Source organism: Trachurus japonicus, chromosome 24 (genome assembly GCF_045865225.1).
Source record: "Trachurus japonicus isolate A0001 chromosome 24, Traja_1.0".
Taxonomy (NCBI): Eukaryota; Metazoa; Chordata; class Actinopteri; order Carangiformes; family Carangidae; genus Trachurus; species Trachurus japonicus.
This window is the reverse complement of record NC_140930.1, coordinates 19,669,814-19,686,063: the sequence shown is the minus strand read 5'-3', so window position 1 is coordinate 19,686,063 and position 16,250 is coordinate 19,669,814. Positions and strand designations below refer to the sequence as shown.

Here is a 16,250-nt window from a genome sequence, read left to right as displayed (position 1 = left end):
CACACACACTGTTGGTATGCTGTGTTGTGTGTTTCCATTTTGAAACTAGGTTACTCCAATTTTAGGCCCCATAGTGGGGCAGTTTACTGTAACCTGATAGTGAGTCTGCAAGACGCTGGCTTCAAAGGGACAACTACTGTCACTGTGAGTAGAAACCTATGATTATAGAACATTATTGCTTCCTGTGCTTAGATTGTGAATGGATGATGTGTGACAGAGCAGAGCTGCTGGCGGAACTAAAACACAGAGTCGGCTGCTGTATAGATGAAGCCAAAGCAAAGCTGCTCAGCCTCAGTCAGGATATATGGAGCCATCCAGAGCTGGCATACGAGGAGAGGAAGGCTCACGACAGACTTGTGGAGTTTTTCAGTCAGGGGGAAGGCTGGAAGGTCGACAGCCACTTCAAACTAGACACAGCGTTTCGAGCCACCTGGCGGTCTGGAGGCAGCGAGCAGGGAGACGTGGTCAACGTGGGTTTCCTGTGCGAGTACGATGCCCTGCCAGGTATCGGACATGCATGTGGACACAACCTGATAGCCGAGGTAGGAGCTGCTGCGGCCCTGGGGCTCAAAGCCGTCCTGGGGAAGGCACAGAACTCCCCCATCCAGGTGCAGGTAGGACAATTACACAACATGTTGCACTGTTCAAATGTTTTGTCATTAAACCAAAGTTCCTCCAACATTACAACATTTTTTTGTTCCTATCTATGGAGTCTTGTAGTAGTTTGGGTTTGTTTTGACCAGTAGATGGTTTAACAGCAGCCACCAGCTCCTAACAAAGGATACAACGATTCTATATTTTGACGAAAGAATATAGTTTAGTTTTTGAGTGAGACAATCTCAGCAAACACTGGGTGACCAACACAAAGAGACAAACTTTACAGTCAGCAGGTAACATGGTGTGTTCTGAGAACCAAGTCAGACACAGGGAGGACATGCAAACTGGATCCAGATCTAGCCCCAGGTGTGGGGATCAAAGCCAGAATCCTTTTGCTGTGCAGCAGGGCCGGCCCTAGCATTTTGGTGGCCCTGAACCGGATTTTTTTTGTGGCTCCCGAAACACTCCAAGTGCAAACACTAAATCACACACACTGCCATCCCTCCACCTGAGCCTCTCCTCTGATTGGCTCAGGACATGTTATACTACACTTAGATGGTTTTTGTGTCTTAAACCTATAAAAATATCTTCTTATGCATGGGCACTTTCACAGGAGAGTGTAAAATATGGAGCTTTAGGATAATGATGTTGTCATTTTTAATCATTTGAGTCAAATCAGCAGACACATTGGTTTATTCCCAGAGGTTTTGTGAGTGTCTCATCTTACTTTTGCCTACACAAGTTTCTTTCTCTAATTCAGCCTGAGCTCTTTCACTCAGCTAATGACAAATGTTCAATGTTCAATCGATCTTTATTATCCTCAAAGGGGCAATTTTCTGTGAAGCAAGTGGTCAACACAGTCAAGCACACATACAGACCCTGCAGAAACACAAAAGATACTAATATAAATAAATAAATACTCATACAGTGGGATACATCAAAAGGAATTCACAAAAAGCTATTACAGCAGGGGTCAAACAGTCTTTGTAGCAGTCGGTTTCACACCTCGGCAAAGTGAATCTACGACCTGAAGGAAATAGTGAGAATTCCTTTAACAGCGGGTGGGTCGGGTCAGACAAGATCTTGTGAGCCTTTGCTACGGCCCTATCGCCCTATACAGGTCTGAGATGTTGTTAAGGGTGATACCTGTAATCCTTGTGCAGACTTCTCATTCAAAACATTCTCATACAAGTGTTATCCATGGTAAAACTGGAAGTGTATCCGCTCGCTGGTGTGCTGTTTTGCAAACTGCATACCACCTGGTGTTCAAATGTCAAATGTTGTGCAGCTGTGATCCGTCAGGTGTCCCGGTCTTATCTCCACAGGTGACGGTGCTGGGCACTCCAGCCGAGGAAGACGGTGGAGGTAAAATTGACATGTTGAGGGAGGGAGCCTTTGATGGTCTAGATGTGGTGTTTATGGCTCATCCATCAAAGGAGGACGCCACATATCTGCCCTGTGTGGCTGAGCATGAGTAAGTTTTACCACAGCACACTTTTCCTGTCCCACTTCTCTCTTTATCTCTTTCCCAGATTACAACATGTATTATTAGGTAATGAACTATATTCAACTTGTGCAGCACTGGATTAGCAGTGCTTCTTCTCCCTTGTCTGATTTCTTATGTCACGTTTCTGATGCTCCAGAGAGAGTTACGTGTGTTCATCTCATGTTTTCCAGCGTAACTATAAAGTACCATGGTAAGGCGTCTCATGCCTCAGCCTACCCCTGGGAGGGAGTCAATGCACTGGATGCTGCGGTGCTGTGCTACAACAACCTGTCTGTGCTCAGACAGCAGATGAAGCCTGACTGGAGAGTCCATGGTGAACAGCTGATGATCCTCTGTGCTGCTCACGTGTTGCCGTCAGGTGTTTAGAGAGCTGGCATTCAGTCAATGTTGTTGTTCAGGTATCATAAAGCATGGTGGAGTGAAGCCAAACATCATCCCTGCCTACACTGAGCTGGAGTACTACCTGAGGACCCCGTCGCGCTCCGAGCTTCCTGTCCTGAAGGCTAAAGCTGAGAGGTGCTTTCGATCAGCTGCCATGGCAACTGGCTGTGAGGTAAGAGAGCGCGTGGTATTGACATTTACATGAACCATGAAACATCCACAGCTACCTGCCACAGTGTCTGTGGTTCTAGCACCATAGATTTTAGAATAGATTAGAGCTTTATTGTCATCGCCAACAAAACATTGTAAACCTTGAGGTTCCACCAAGATATTTTAATGCTACAGGTGTTTTTCTGTAGATCTTACCTGTAATTTAGAACAGGATAAGCTCATCTGCAACTTAAACTAAACATAATCGCTGCATCAGGGGGTATACATTTTGACCCCATTAGAGTTTTAAAGCAGTGACCCCCAATCTCCGCCCCTAACTCCTAGTTAGCCCAAAAGTGATCAAGGAGCATTTGTAGCTGTGACTTCAGTGTGTGTCCATGCTCACCACACCCTCAACATAAAAACATGGACATTTTAACATGGAAGTCTATGGGGACTTATTCACTGTTGGAAACTCAACCACTCTAGTCGTCACTAGAGAAACTGCAGCTTCAGCGTTGACTCATCTCCTTGGAGGATGATGCTTGTTCCCAGGGATGACGTGGCTGGATGAACCACTCTGTCCTATCTGACTGCAATCTCAGTCTGATTGCATGGCAACAAATTACATTCATGGCAAAAAACTGGAAATAAAAAGAGAATAAGAAAATAAAGAAATAGAATAAGAAAAATAAGAATTTCTATTGGGTCATGAGTTAGGAAAGCTTGGGAACCACCGATTGACAGCAAAACAACTGATTTCTTTGGTAATTGAGTGTGTTTATCATACATTACAGTTCAGGTGAGCTGCTATGGACATACTGTAGGAATAAGCAATGCCTGGTTTTATTCAGAGGTGTTGTAGCACTGTCCTTCTATCCTATAGCTTTAACCCAACAAACTATCTGCGTTTTAGGTACAAGTAGAGTTTGCAAGAAATAAATTTGACAACATGCTGCGCATCGCCACTCTGGAGGAGCTGTATGAGAGAAATGGAAAGGCTTTGGGGATGGACTTCACCATAGATGAAGACGTCCTCAAGAATGAGTCTGGTATGTGTCTCTGCAATGCACAGACAGTGTCAGTGCTGGGAGGAAGCAGGAAGACATGAATAGCTGATAAAAATATGTAGGAGAGGGCGAAGCCTCACACATTCATTATCTAAGGTTCTTTATGTTTAAACTTTAAGAAATGCAAATGAGGATTGTTCTGAAAGTGTTTATTAAAGTTTTAAATACAGGGATGATCAGTGACCTCTGACCAACAACCATCTTCCCTCTCTGCTCCTCAGGCTCCACAGACTTCGGCAACGTGACCTTTGTAGTACCTGGCATCCACCCCTACTTCTACATTGGCTCTAATGCACTTAACCATACAGAGGAATATACTGCTGCTGCTGGTATGTACCACCCATCCACTCTCTCTCAGACATATACATGCATACATACTTACATTGTTATGCACTGATATTGATTTGGTTGTTCCAGGTAGTGACGAAGCCCAGTACTTCACCCTGCGGACAGCAAAGGCTCTGGCCATGACGGCGCTGGACGTGCTGCTGCGTCCAGACCTGCTGCAGAGGGTGAAGCAGGAGTTCACTGAGGCCAAACTGAAGGACGACAGCATGGCGACAGGAGAACACACAGGCAGCTGACAATTCACTAAAAACTTTGTCTGCCTCTTGTGTTGATCCTTTGAGTGATATATGATACTGTATTATATAGCCTATGATATGAAAAACACAGATTTTTGTATATTAAGTAGATGAAAGCGAATGTTTGATGCAGCAGAGATCCTGTATGTTGAAGTGAGTCCTGGAAGAAAATCTGAAAACACACTGACCAGACGATGGGTTCGGTATGAATCTACAATGCAGAAAGTAATGAGTCTGAATGAGAAGGTGTGCCCAAAATTTTGACTGATATTTTTTTATTGTCTGAAAATACAAATAAATATAAATAATTCATTACTGAATTAATTTTGTTGTCTGGCTAGTCTCTCATTTGACATCGATTAACCCTAATTATTTTATACAGTTATATTATAATTGTTCCATATGTTTATATTACAATTATTCCATATTATTATTGTTAATGTTATTACTATTATTATTATTAATTTTAATTTAAAGCAGAAGTAAGTGGTCCGGTCGTTTTCGCTAATGCTGCGTTCCAGGCAGGCTTTTGAAATCATAAATTACAGCTTCAAGTCACAACTTACGACTTTGTAGCGTTCCAGGCAACCCACTCGTGTTTTTCCGACCTGTTTTACCTGTGAAAGTCACTATAACGGCCACTCGTAACTTCTGACCCGTGAACTCGTACCAGATCAAACTGATACAACTTGACAGGACGGAAAAACACGAGTCTACGAGTTTCCTTGAACGCACCATAACAGTCCTCGTCCCTACGTCGCCACATTCACGGCGTTCCTTGGCTGCACACACAGCCCTGCATGCCGTTCTCTCTCCTCATTGGATAAAAACTGTAGGATACGATAAATGTTTTCTCCTCGGCTCAGAGCAGAGTGACTGACAGACCCGTGTTTCGGTCCAAACACTCTATGTAAGTGATTGCTGTCGGAAGATATAACTATTTAAGACTTATATTAACACAAATATATCACTTACTTCTGCTTTAACACAAATATATCACTTACTTCTGCTTTAATTTTAATTTAATTTTAATGTGAGTTAGTGTGGAGTTGTGGTTGTTACTCCACTGGGGGGCAGTAACACAGCCAGCAGCGTCAGAAGCTCCGAGGACGACGAGCGAAGAAGCAGCAGCTCCTCTCTCCCCCACCTCCTCTCTCCCCCGCAGTCAGACTGGAGTAGCTGCTGCCTCAGTTAGCCGGGAGTCTAATGTTGGACTTCCTGGTCACTGTGTTTTCCACTGGAATTAGATAGGCAGTGTGTCACACTCCTGGCCGCCAACCCGACAGGCAGCAGCCAACTCACCGGGCTTCACCGCCACCCTCCTCGGTTGTTTCCCCAGCCGTCAGCAGCGGAGAGGCCGGTCCTTAACTCACCATCCAGGCTAGCTCGGGAGCTAACGCTAGCGTCAAATCTGCGCTGTCGGTTGTAATTTAGCCATGTCCGCCTCGGCTGGATGCTCCCCGGCGGGCCACAGCTCGGGCCTCGGCCCCGGTATGTCCATGTTCCGCTGGCTGGAGGTGCTGGAGAAAGAGTTTGACAAGGCCTTCGTGGACGTGGATCTGCTGCTCGGAGAGATAGACCCGGATCAGGTCGACATCACGTACGAGGGTCGACAGAAGATGACCAGCCTGAGCTCCTGCTTCGCTCAGCTGTGTCACAAAACCCAGACGGTTTTCCAGCTCAACCACAAACTGGAGGTGAGTTTAACTGTCACCACAGAACCGTCATGACTTCACTGACTGATTGATGGGGATGTTCCTGCGACACATCATGCAAACTGTGTTCATACTGTAGCTGTAGATGTCAAACTCGTGGACTGTCACTGCGGTGGTGTCGTCGACATGACAACCGTTCAGTTTATTCCAGTTAGCTTTAAACTCATCTCAACATTCCACTTCTCATTCCATAATATCGTTCACTTTATCTCGTCACGATATCGCGAGACAATCAATTACAGCGTATCTTTCCACCCTAGAATTAAAATCTTCCCTTTTTAAAAAATCTTTTCAAAAATGAAACATTTCAACATTATGACAAAGCAAACGTCTTGTTTTGGTTTCTTTATTTTTCATTCTGAATCTCAATCCATAAATCGTTCCTAAGTGAGTATTTTGCTAACATGAACTGGTTGGGCCTGTTTATCTTCATTACGTGTCACTGTATTTGGCTAGTTTCCTATTAACGCTGTCACTTCTGCTCGCTCTGTGATTGGCTGGAGCTGATGCTGGTCTCTGTGCCAGCATCACCAGTGCCTTGGCTCGCACTGATGCTGGCACATGATCGTGTAGGACCAGACCTTCACCACAGGATTGTAGTTATGTCCCATATAACCTTGTATTGTGTGTTATCGGTGACCATGGCTGAGATGGAGAGCATTATTCATGCTTTTATTTCTTCTTGTTAAGATTATTGTAAGCCTCTTTTAAGCTTTACGATTCAAACTTCCCCAAACCACCTTTTTAACCAATAGAACACATGGTGCTTACCTTTTAGAGCCTGGAAAATTAGCTTATTATGAATGTGGATATGGAACAAGATGCAAAACAAATAGTACAAATAACAGATCGGGAAGCAAAGCAAATGTCAAATGATTATTTTTTCTGGTGGCAGAAGGTGAGATACAGCAGGTTTGGGATTAGAGGACAGTCAGGCCAGAAGGTAGTTCTTCAGTCCTTTGCTTTGTTCCTGGGCTGCTCAAGGACTTGGACAACACAATAAATCACAACAAAGGAACAAAGCTAAGCTATCATAATCAGCAGGCCCATCAAAAAGGCATCCTCAGATCTCTTAAGCAACCACCTGCTGTCGCACAAGGTCACAAGCACAACAACAACAATCTACAATTGAGATATGGAAATTAGGGTACCGTCGGTGTCGCTAACATGTCCATGGTGTTTTGGCAAATTTAAAAATGTATCCATGGTGGTTTTTTGGCTATTTCCAAATGTGTAGATGAATTCTCTGTACAAATCTGGTGCTTTAAGGTTGAACTGCACAGGCAGTGAGAACTGGGCACGAAGGGCTGCTTCTGTTTTTGCTTCTGGCTAATTGGTAATTAATTATCTTGGCGCATTACTTCTAACTGTAGGCCGGAGGAATGGTGTGACACCACTTGCAGGAATGTTTATTGCACCACCCCTTGTACATGCTCAAGTACATCCCAAACAAAGCTCTCCACACACACTCGAAAATATAACTATGAGGAAATGAATCTTCATTCGGATTATTGACATATTATAATATTATAAATTGTGAGAAAAATGGCATCTTTAACTCTGCTGTCCCGCCTCCCCAGGCTCAGCTTGTAGACCTGCGCTCTGAGCTGACCGAGGCCAAGGCCGAGCGGGCAGCGGTGGAACGGGAGCTCCACGACCAGCTGCTGCAGCTTCACGCTCTGCAGTTGCAACTTCACGCCAAGCAGGGCCAGACTGAGGACTCTGACACCATTAAGGACAGACTGGTAGGTGGGGTTGGTGGGGGTGATGATGATGATGATGTTGTTTTGCGCAAAATGTCTTCTGTCCTGCAGTGTAATGTGTGGCTGCAGTTTAATACTGATATCGTCAAAGTGTGATGCTGGGGAGCTGAAGGAGAACAGTTTTGAGATGATGAAGATGAACCAGACCGGAGCACTCTTCTATTCTGTTCAAATGAAACCAACTTTATTCACACTGGTAGCAGTGGTATAACAGCATTATAATAGCACCAACACACCATCATTATTATTATTATTATTAAAAGTAATTCAGATAATTAAAAACATAGTTCTTCTTGGATGCTGCTGCTGCTTTGCTGCTCCAACCTTCTGCTTTCCCACTGCTTCCAATGTTTTACAGTTTTTCCTGTTCTGAAGTTCACATTGCTTGAGAGTATTGAACGGTTGACTTACTCACAGTCTCTGTTGGCTGAATTTCTCTAATTGCTTCCCTCTCTCTGCTCTTCCTCTTCCTCTGCCTCTTCTCCCCTAAAGCCTGCACCAACAGTGGATGAGATGGTAAGTTTGTGCATGGGTGTGTTCCTGCAGAAAATAGGTTGGAGTTACTTTAGAGTGTGTAGCTGCACGTTACTTAGCATAAGAGCGGTGAGCCGAGACAGTCTGTGGATTATATATACGATATTTGCGTCAACTTCCCAAAAGCGCTTATGGGCACATTTAGGCTGCTGTGTGTGCATGTGTGTGTTTTGCCGTCGCAGGGTTGTTCAAATTTTGAATTATAATTAGTGGAAGGACACAGGAATGTCAGAAGTTAGCAAGTGTCCCGTCATTAACGATTTGGGACAATAGACGTGTTTTCTCAGACTTTGTCCGAGCCCATGTTCCCTGGTCCAAGTTCACAGTTCAACAGAAAACAGTGGTTTATGCTGCTCCTCTGTGGGATGAGAGAGTGACCTGCAGCCCTGAAACACACAGTCAGTGTCTCATACTGAGCCTCAAACATTTTACAGGTACCTGAGATTGAGACACAACAGACCTGTTTGGCCAGGTGGCAGGGTGGCTGGCAGTTTGCTCTTTCTCCACTGTGTCTGTCTGTCTATATGTGTGCTCTGTAAGTGCGTTTCGATAAGCTTCTGCAATGTCACAACATGTATTTCTGTCCAGAGTTGCGTCTAAGATTCTCAATGGGGTTAATGTCTGGACTCTGTGGTCACATTGGACCACATTTCTTCCTTGAAGAAGATGTTTCCCCACTATCCTTCCAGTTTTTAATAATGTGTTGGACAGTTCTTAACCCAATTTTAGTAGTCTCAGTAATCTCCTTAGATGTTTAATTTGCTTGATGCCAATAATTTAACCCTTCTGAAGCAGATTAACATATTTTCCACAACCACAGGATGTGTCTTCCGACATGGCTGTTTAAGAAATGAGACTGCATCAGTTGTTGCCAGCTGAAACATAATCATCCATGCAGTGATATATTATATTATTATAATATTTTTGGATGGACAGTGTGGAAACATGGTATAAGCAGGTAGTTTCAGTTTCAATCTGCTTCTGAGATGTCCTGCTGCTGGGAAACAGTGACATTTCTCATTCAAAATAACACACTGTGCTGTCCACAGTACCAGGAACTAACCTCACACACACTTGTTTGCTATTCATACACACTGTGAACTGGCAATCGATCAAGTGTAGGGTTGGGTATTTGGTTTTACAGCCCAGGTTTTAGTGCTGCCTGAACAGCAAATAGACAGTGCAGGTGGTGAAGACCAAACTCAGAGCTTTAAAGGGAGTGGATACTGGACTAATGTTGCTCTGTGCCTGCTGCATGTTTTAAACTATATGTTGTTTTTACTGCTAGTTCCACTTCTCACTGGCTACAAACATTTAATCCATCTTAAACAGATGCCTAACACATTAATCTTTAATTAGAATTAGCAACTAGATTGAATCTGAGCCTGAACCTGGGATTATCTGAGAAATTAATTCAGTTCTCAACAAATGAGTTCCCTTTTCCAGTAATCTATCTGTCAGCCCAGTAAGAGTGTGACTGTGTTTCCTATGTGTTTGTAAATATCAACGCTAAATACAGACCCTGAGTAGCAGCTGTTATAGTGACATAACTGGTTCAGTTGCTGCTGTTTCTTAGAGTCATGTTCATGGGGAAAATACATTAAAATCTCAGGAAACATTCTGGTACCATTAATGATGTGTAACTGAAAGTTGTCTGGTAAGATTAGAGTGCATACAATACATCAAGAAGTTGTGAGTGGCATGAAAACCGCCTCTTTTTATTGTTTTCCTTGTGGTGATTGTTGTGTGCGATGTTCACGTGGGATGTTCTTGTTCTAGGAACAGGAGCTTCAGGCCAGTAAGAAGGAGAAACTATCAGAGGCCAGGCTGGAGGCGGAGATGAGGCTATTTAAGAAAGAAAATGAGGCCCTCCGCAGGCACATGGCAGTACTGCAGGCTGAAGTGTACGGAGCCAGACTGGCTGCCAAATACCTGGACAAAGAACTGGCTGGCAGGTAAGAGCCGGAGCCCACGACACATGTAGGGTCAACGTTCACACTAAGAGAAAACAATAACACAGTGGAGTCATGCACACATTGTACACTTGCTGTCACAGAAGCACCTCCAGCCTCTATACCGTCTATACTGTACTCTCTTCAGAGCACACATTGGTAGTTTGAAATGATGTAATTACAAACGATGTCTTGGTCTGGACCAAAACCAAAGAGATTCATCAGAGAGCATTCACTCATATTATCAGCTCTCGCTATGGGAGCGTAGATACAGTATCACCATACCCCCACATATCCCACACTGTGGGATTACTGTTTAATTATGAGTACTCACTACTCCTGTTATGCACGTACACACATGCATAAAACCTGAATGGCTGTGGATATTTGAATCATTCCTTGACAGATATACAGGGCCAAGGTCTTCAAGATTCAAGATTCAAGAAATGTATTTCGCCATTTTGTGCACAGACAAGCTGGGTACAATTTGAGTATTTGGGTCAGAGTCCCCCAGGAGTCAGACTGAGTTAGAAGAGTTAAACAGTTTGGTAAAACTTTATTTGACGCCTATCTCTATAATGCCTTATAACCATACTTATGAGTTATAATGCAGTTATGCACTGTTATGCTTATTGTTATAAAGCCTTATGATAATTTACGAGTGTTTATAATGATAGTTATACATGTTTACAAGCCAATTGTAACACATTATAACTATATTTATAATGCTTTATCGATGTGGGCATTGTCAGCGAGTTACTAACAATTCTAACGTATTATAATACCTGACCTTATAAGTCATGATAAAATGCTTTATAGTGTGTTATGATTATTGTTATAATATATATAATAATGGTAATTTATGAGTGTTTATAACTACAGTTATACAGTGCTATAACTGCATTATAACTCATAAGTATGGTTATATTGTGTTATAGAGATAGGCGTCAAATAAAAAAAGTTTTAAAGGAATGAATCAGGGCAAAAAAAGATAAAGAAAACATCAATAAACATCAAGTCTTGTTTGACTTGTTGTGTTATCATGGAAATTCTTGGACATGCTTTAAAAAAAAGTGGACCACCTTAACCAAGAATTTGCTTGTCCCCCAGGGTGCAGCAGATCCAGTTACTTGGCCGGGACATGAAAGGGCCAGCACACGACAAGCTGTGGAACCAGCTGGAGGCTGAGATTCACCTTCACCGCCATAAGACCGTTATCCGAGCATGTAGAGGTCGCAACGATCCCAAGAAGCCCCTCCCCTCCCCTGTGGGGCATGTGAGTGTGAAACTAGATAGCTGAAACTAGTTGGTTGGATCTTTTATCCAGGCCTTCAGATTTTAACGTGTTAGTGTCATTACAGGACCCGGACATGTTGAAGAAAACCCAGGGAGTAGGCCCCATCAGGAAGGTGGTGCTGGTCAAAGACGACCACGAGGGACTGGGGATCTCGATTACAGTGAGTCCTGTTGTTTTTTTTCTGTGACGGCCTCTTTAAATTAGACCTGAGATCTGTTCTAAAAACTGCACTGTTGCAGGTCAACGGATGGTGAGGAAGTAGGGAATGAACTCGTGGTCTAACATCTCACATTAGCTCCGATAGGACCTGTCTCCCTTTTTAACGTGAGCCCAGTACCAGTCCCAGGGAAACAACCCGTCCTCCTCATCTCCATTTATTTCCACTCGCAAGCCCACATTGGTTTGCTGAGTTGGTCACGAGTGTAGAGGTCAAAAAGAGCAAGTCTTTGGAACAGGTGACAGTCAAGGGGCAAGATTTTCAGTCATTATGTCTCTAAAGACATTCCATGTTTTTTTCTCAGGTAATATCCTTGATGAAGTTTCCACTGTAATATGTACAAAATAGTAACAAATATTTGTACTTACAATAAATTGTATGTGCTTAAATATCATAAATTCCTAAAGACACAAAAAATTGTCAGTTTGGATTTTATCAGTTTTCCGTCATCACATAAGCAGGTATTGTGGATGTATGATGGTGTGGGTGGGGGACCATGCATGCATGCTCAGGACGCTAATACTCTTCTACATCGTTACAGAGAAAGTAGTTGTAGTTATTGCAGTATCACTGTTTAAAATACATTTACAGAACATTTTGTGTCTATAATATCTTTTATTTTATAGTGCTTTTCATACTCTAACACTTTGCATCATCATATTAAAATAATAAAACACATTCAGAGCAAAAGAAACGTCATTACAACACCCCCAGACTTTTACGTAGACATGGTCCTGCATTCTTTGTAACTATGGCAACGACTTAAACCACAGCAGAGCTAATTACAGTCGGAGGAATGTGTGATACAGAACTTTAGTGGGATCGGATGCTGCTGGAAGACAAAGACGCTGTGTCTCAGACGCTCACTCTCTGAAGGATCTGATTGTGTCTGAACATTGGGATGAAGTCAGATGAACAGAAGCCTCTCTCTCACACACACACACACACACACACACACACACACGTTTGCCTGAGAGTAGGAGAGCTCGTCCACATGAGCCGAGTCAGGTCTTAAGTCTTGTGTGTGTTGTGATCAGGGCGGGAAGGAGCATGGCGTTCCCATTCTCATCTCAGAGATCCACCCGAGTCAGCCTGCAGACAGATGTGGAGGTCTGCATGTCGGAGACGCCATCCTCGCCGTCAACAGCATCAACCTGCGGGACGCCAAACACAAAGAAGCCGTCACCATTCTGTCCCAGCAGGTAACACAGGCCACCACAAGCACACACACACACACACACACCACCATGCTGTCTTCATGCCTCTGACAGTCAGAGCCAGACAATGAATGGACAATAAATGGTTCATATTCTACATGACAGGATCAGCAGATGTAAGCTGAAAGCAGCTCTAACGTGCTCATTTTGTGTCTGGTGTCAGCGAGGACAGATCGAGTTTGAAGTGGTGTACGTGGCTCCAGAGGTGGACAGTGATGATGAGAATGTGGAATATGAAGACGACAGCGGCCACCGCTACCGACTCTACCTGGACGAACTGGATGACAGCAGCACGGCGCCGCCGAGCAACAGCACAGCATCTCTGCAGGGTAGGTTCTCATCAACACTGGTTTTTACCACTGATTAGCTGCACACAGATCAATAGAAGGTTCTCTATAGTGCTTGTACTCTCCTTTCTGGCCTCTCTGCATGGAGTTTGCGTGTTCTCCATGTCCCCGTGTGGATTGTCACGTTCTTCAGCTTCCCCCTACAGTCCGAAAACATGCACACTAGGTTGATTGGTGACTCCAAATTGCCTGTATGTGTGAATTTGAGTGTGTGTGCATTGTTTGTCTCCATATGTTGATGCTGTGATAGACTAGTGACCTGTCCGGCCCTACTGTATGTCTGCTCTAATTGGCTCCAGCCTATCTGTGCACAACCCTGCATGCATTAGCAGTGTAGACAGCTGTTGGATGGAATTTTCTTCTCCTTATTTTTCCTTCTATAGGAAGCTTAAGAATAAATGTCCTCCTTTACATTCTTTACAGAGGAAGTAAAATGTTAGCTTTGCATGACGTTTAGTTAGAAAGGCCTCTTCTATGAGGGTCAGGTTGAAAAATACAGATTTAAAACTTTCATCCAATCAACTTTAACATAATTGTGCTTCTCTAGAGATGCAGAGTAACCTGAGTTAACATGAGTCTGTACCTGCTCTGTGTAGAATGTACAGTATGTATAGGATATCTGTTTTATTCGGCGGTTTGGACATTTTCTGTCAGTATGAATGTGAAGTATGTGAAGTGAATGTGAGTGGTGTGGGTGGTGTTTATAGTGATATGAAGTAGCCACAGTCAAAGGTGTAGGGAACTTCACTTATTTGGGATCTGAGATTTTCCCTGAGTTGCCATCTGGAGGTGTGTGCTGACTGGATGTGTGACTGGTGTTTGCTTTGATCAAAAATAGATAAAACCATAATGTAACATTTAACATTTAAAAAAGATGTCTCTCACCCACTTACATGACTGTTACACACTACATATATATGACAACATGTAACTTATAAATCTGTGTCCACCCTGCAGCTCTGGAGAAGATGACACTGAGCAATGGACCAGAGAATGGAGACACTGGGCTCTCCAGTGAGACCCCTTCAGAGGAAACCCCTTCAAAGCCCCCTGAGACGGAATGCTCCCTCTAGAGGCTCAGTCGTTCTTATTCGGAGAGATGACGCGAGGACTGAACGAGAAATCCCTCTCAAAGAACTGAATCAAATAATTCTCTCTCTGAGAAGCCCAGGAACAAGAGAAAATGAACAGAAAGTGTCTGTTTTCCCTTCTTCCTCTTGGAGCACTGGGGTAGTGGGATTGGGTGGGCGGGGGGTTGGTTAGGTTAGCCTGGGCATGTGGCAATTTCATGGGGTAAAATACATGTCTGAAGAGCCAGAGGTGTAAGATATGTAGACGAGTGAGTGTTACTGAACAGTGTGTGAGTTTTCTCTGTGATATTTTATGAAATTGCTAATGGGAATTGACAGAAGAAGAGCTTATATGAGAAGAGCGGACACTGTCCTGGAGGCTCGGAGACATCGGGGGTGGGAGGGGGGGTTCCAGTTGAAAATGTCTTTCAGGGAGACACTTGATGAGTGTTTTTGCTTCTGTTTGTATAGTTATTAATTTCATTTTGACAACTTTATGACCAGAGGGCATTGTTCTGTAGGGAACCCAGGAGAGGCCAGGAAAATATCTTTAGTGACTGCTCAATAATTATAATAATAATAATAATAATAAGGCTGTTCATTCACATTCAGACGAGGCGCTCTAAAGTCAAATAAACATCAAATGAAAAAATGCTATAAAATCTCACCTGTCATCACCGATTCATTTTTCTGTTGAATCATGTATCAGGATCGAACACATGAAGAAAAACACTAAAGTCTGAAAGAGGGATGTTGAATCTCTTTGGGTATCCATAAAATGTAAAAAACAAAACAAAAAAAAAAAACACTTCCTGATGATGTAGTTCATCCTCTGGTGACAGCATTTACCCTGTGACAGATTTTGCTGTGAAAAGGAGAACAGAATCAGCATCCTACTGCAGTGGCGTCTTGTCTTTAGAGGCAGCGCGAGTCGTCCAATCTTTCCCTCAAACATTTAACATCATAACCAGAATCCTATTAATTAAGATTTTGTTCCAGCTGTTAAATCATGATGCTGTTCAGTGCTCACATTTAGCGAAGCAATCAAGGAATGAAGATGATGCCGTGTCTATAAATACTGAGAATAAGCACGTCGTACAACATTCAACACCTGACAGTGAAAGTCCTTGGGGACGCTGTAATTATTCCAGTGGCTGACCTCAAATCCTGGTCCCGGTGTTGACTCCTGTTTGGAGGGTGGAGGAGGTTTCTTTTCTTTAGCCTTGTCCCATCACTAACAGCTTTTGGCATGTCCTGTAGGTTGAATATACCGGAGTGGGCCACAGTGACACTTGTATGATATAATGTAAATGAATACAATCATTTTTAATAATGGGGTATTTCTTAAACTTGTGTGTATTGCTGTATACTTTGTTAGTGTATTTTTTTATTGTGCCACATTATGATCTCATGTAACACACTGTATTTTGTCAGGAACACCTCACAGTATTATGCAGTAAAACACAACAACTTGCAAAGTGCTCTGTAAGCAAGAGGTAAACGAACCCCTCCCTGACACCAGCCTCACCAGTGTACTGTTTAACGAGAGGATATCCAGCTGAATATTTTATTGCGCCCGGCTCCTGTTTCTGTTGGCCCCACGGCAACCTGCGAGTGTTTTCTGACCCGGAGGAGAACGAGGAAGTGGAAGCCTCTCAGTTATGACTCTGTGACCTTCCGAAATTCACACCGTCGGTCTCTTTACTTGCTTTTCTTACTCTGATCCCTTCGGCGCTTGGTTTGTGTCTCTCAACTCTTCACATACAGTATATGATGTGCATCTTTATAAGTATTGTATTCAAGCTAAACAATTTATTTAACCTTTAAATAAAGTTTGTTTTCAATTTGG

At 43.3% G+C, this 16,250-nt stretch overlaps 2 protein-coding genes across 4 annotated transcripts; both read left to right on the top strand.

Annotated features, from left to right (window-relative positions):
- The first annotated feature begins 52 nt into the window (after positions 1–52).
- On the top strand, positions 53–4,527 carry LOC146961898 (xaa-Arg dipeptidase-like). 2 transcript variants are annotated; one of them, XM_085770228.1, is made up of 7 exons: positions 53–614; positions 1,923–2,071; positions 2,275–2,417; positions 2,503–2,657; positions 3,552–3,687; positions 3,927–4,034; positions 4,123–4,527. In XM_085770228.1, exons 1-7 carry the CDS (start codon positions 159–161, stop codon positions 4,287–4,289), a joined length of 1,314 nt encoding a protein of 437 aa, XP_085626354.1. In that variant the 5' UTR covers positions 53–158; the 3' UTR covers positions 4,290–4,527. The 2 variants fall into 2 exon arrangements, with proteins under 2 accessions (XP_085626354.1, XP_085626353.1); XM_085770227.1 differs by having other exon boundaries at positions 3,927–4,038; positions 4,127–4,527.
- Positions 4,528–5,456: 929 nt separating this feature from the next.
- Positions 5,457–16,250, top strand: gopc (golgi-associated PDZ and coiled-coil motif containing). 2 transcript variants are annotated; one of them, XM_085770224.1, is made up of 9 exons: positions 5,457–5,986; positions 7,585–7,749; positions 8,260–8,283; positions 10,081–10,256; positions 11,364–11,529; positions 11,615–11,710; positions 12,805–12,969; positions 13,148–13,313; positions 14,289–16,250. In XM_085770224.1, the coding sequence occupies exons 1-9, from the start codon at positions 5,726–5,728 to the stop codon at positions 14,402–14,404; spliced, it is 1,335 nt and encodes a 444-aa protein (XP_085626350.1). In that variant the 5' UTR covers positions 5,457–5,725; the 3' UTR covers positions 14,405–16,250. The 2 variants fall into 2 exon arrangements, with proteins under 2 accessions (XP_085626350.1, XP_085626351.1); XM_085770225.1 differs by lacking the exon at positions 8,260–8,283.

What these genes read in the sequence shown, in the direction of transcription:
- LOC146961898 (XM_085770228.1), top strand. Translation starts at nt 159, where the DNA reads ATGATTATAGAACATTATTGCTTCCTGTGCTTAGATTGTGAATGGATG. An exon ending in ACTCCCCCATCCAGGTGCAG is followed by an intron (nt 615 to 1,922) that starts GTAGGACAATTA and finishes TTATCTCCACAG; the next exon opens with GTGACGGTGCTGGGCACTCC. An exon ending in CCCTGTGTGGCTGAGCATGA is followed by an intron (nt 2,072 to 2,274) that starts GTAAGTTTTACC and finishes CATGTTTTCCAG; the next exon opens with CGTAACTATAAAGTACCATG.
- gopc (XM_085770224.1), top strand. Translation starts at nt 5,726, where the DNA reads ATGTCCGCCTCGGCTGGATGCTCCCCGGCGGGCCACAGCTCGGGCCTC. An exon ending in CACCAACAGTGGATGAGATG is followed by an intron (nt 8,284 to 10,080) that starts GTAAGTTTGTGC and finishes TTCTTGTTCTAG; the next exon opens with GAACAGGAGCTTCAGGCCAG. An exon ending in TCCCCTCCCCTGTGGGGCAT is followed by an intron (nt 11,530 to 11,614) that starts GTGAGTGTGAAA and finishes GTGTCATTACAG; the next exon opens with GACCCGGACATGTTGAAGAA.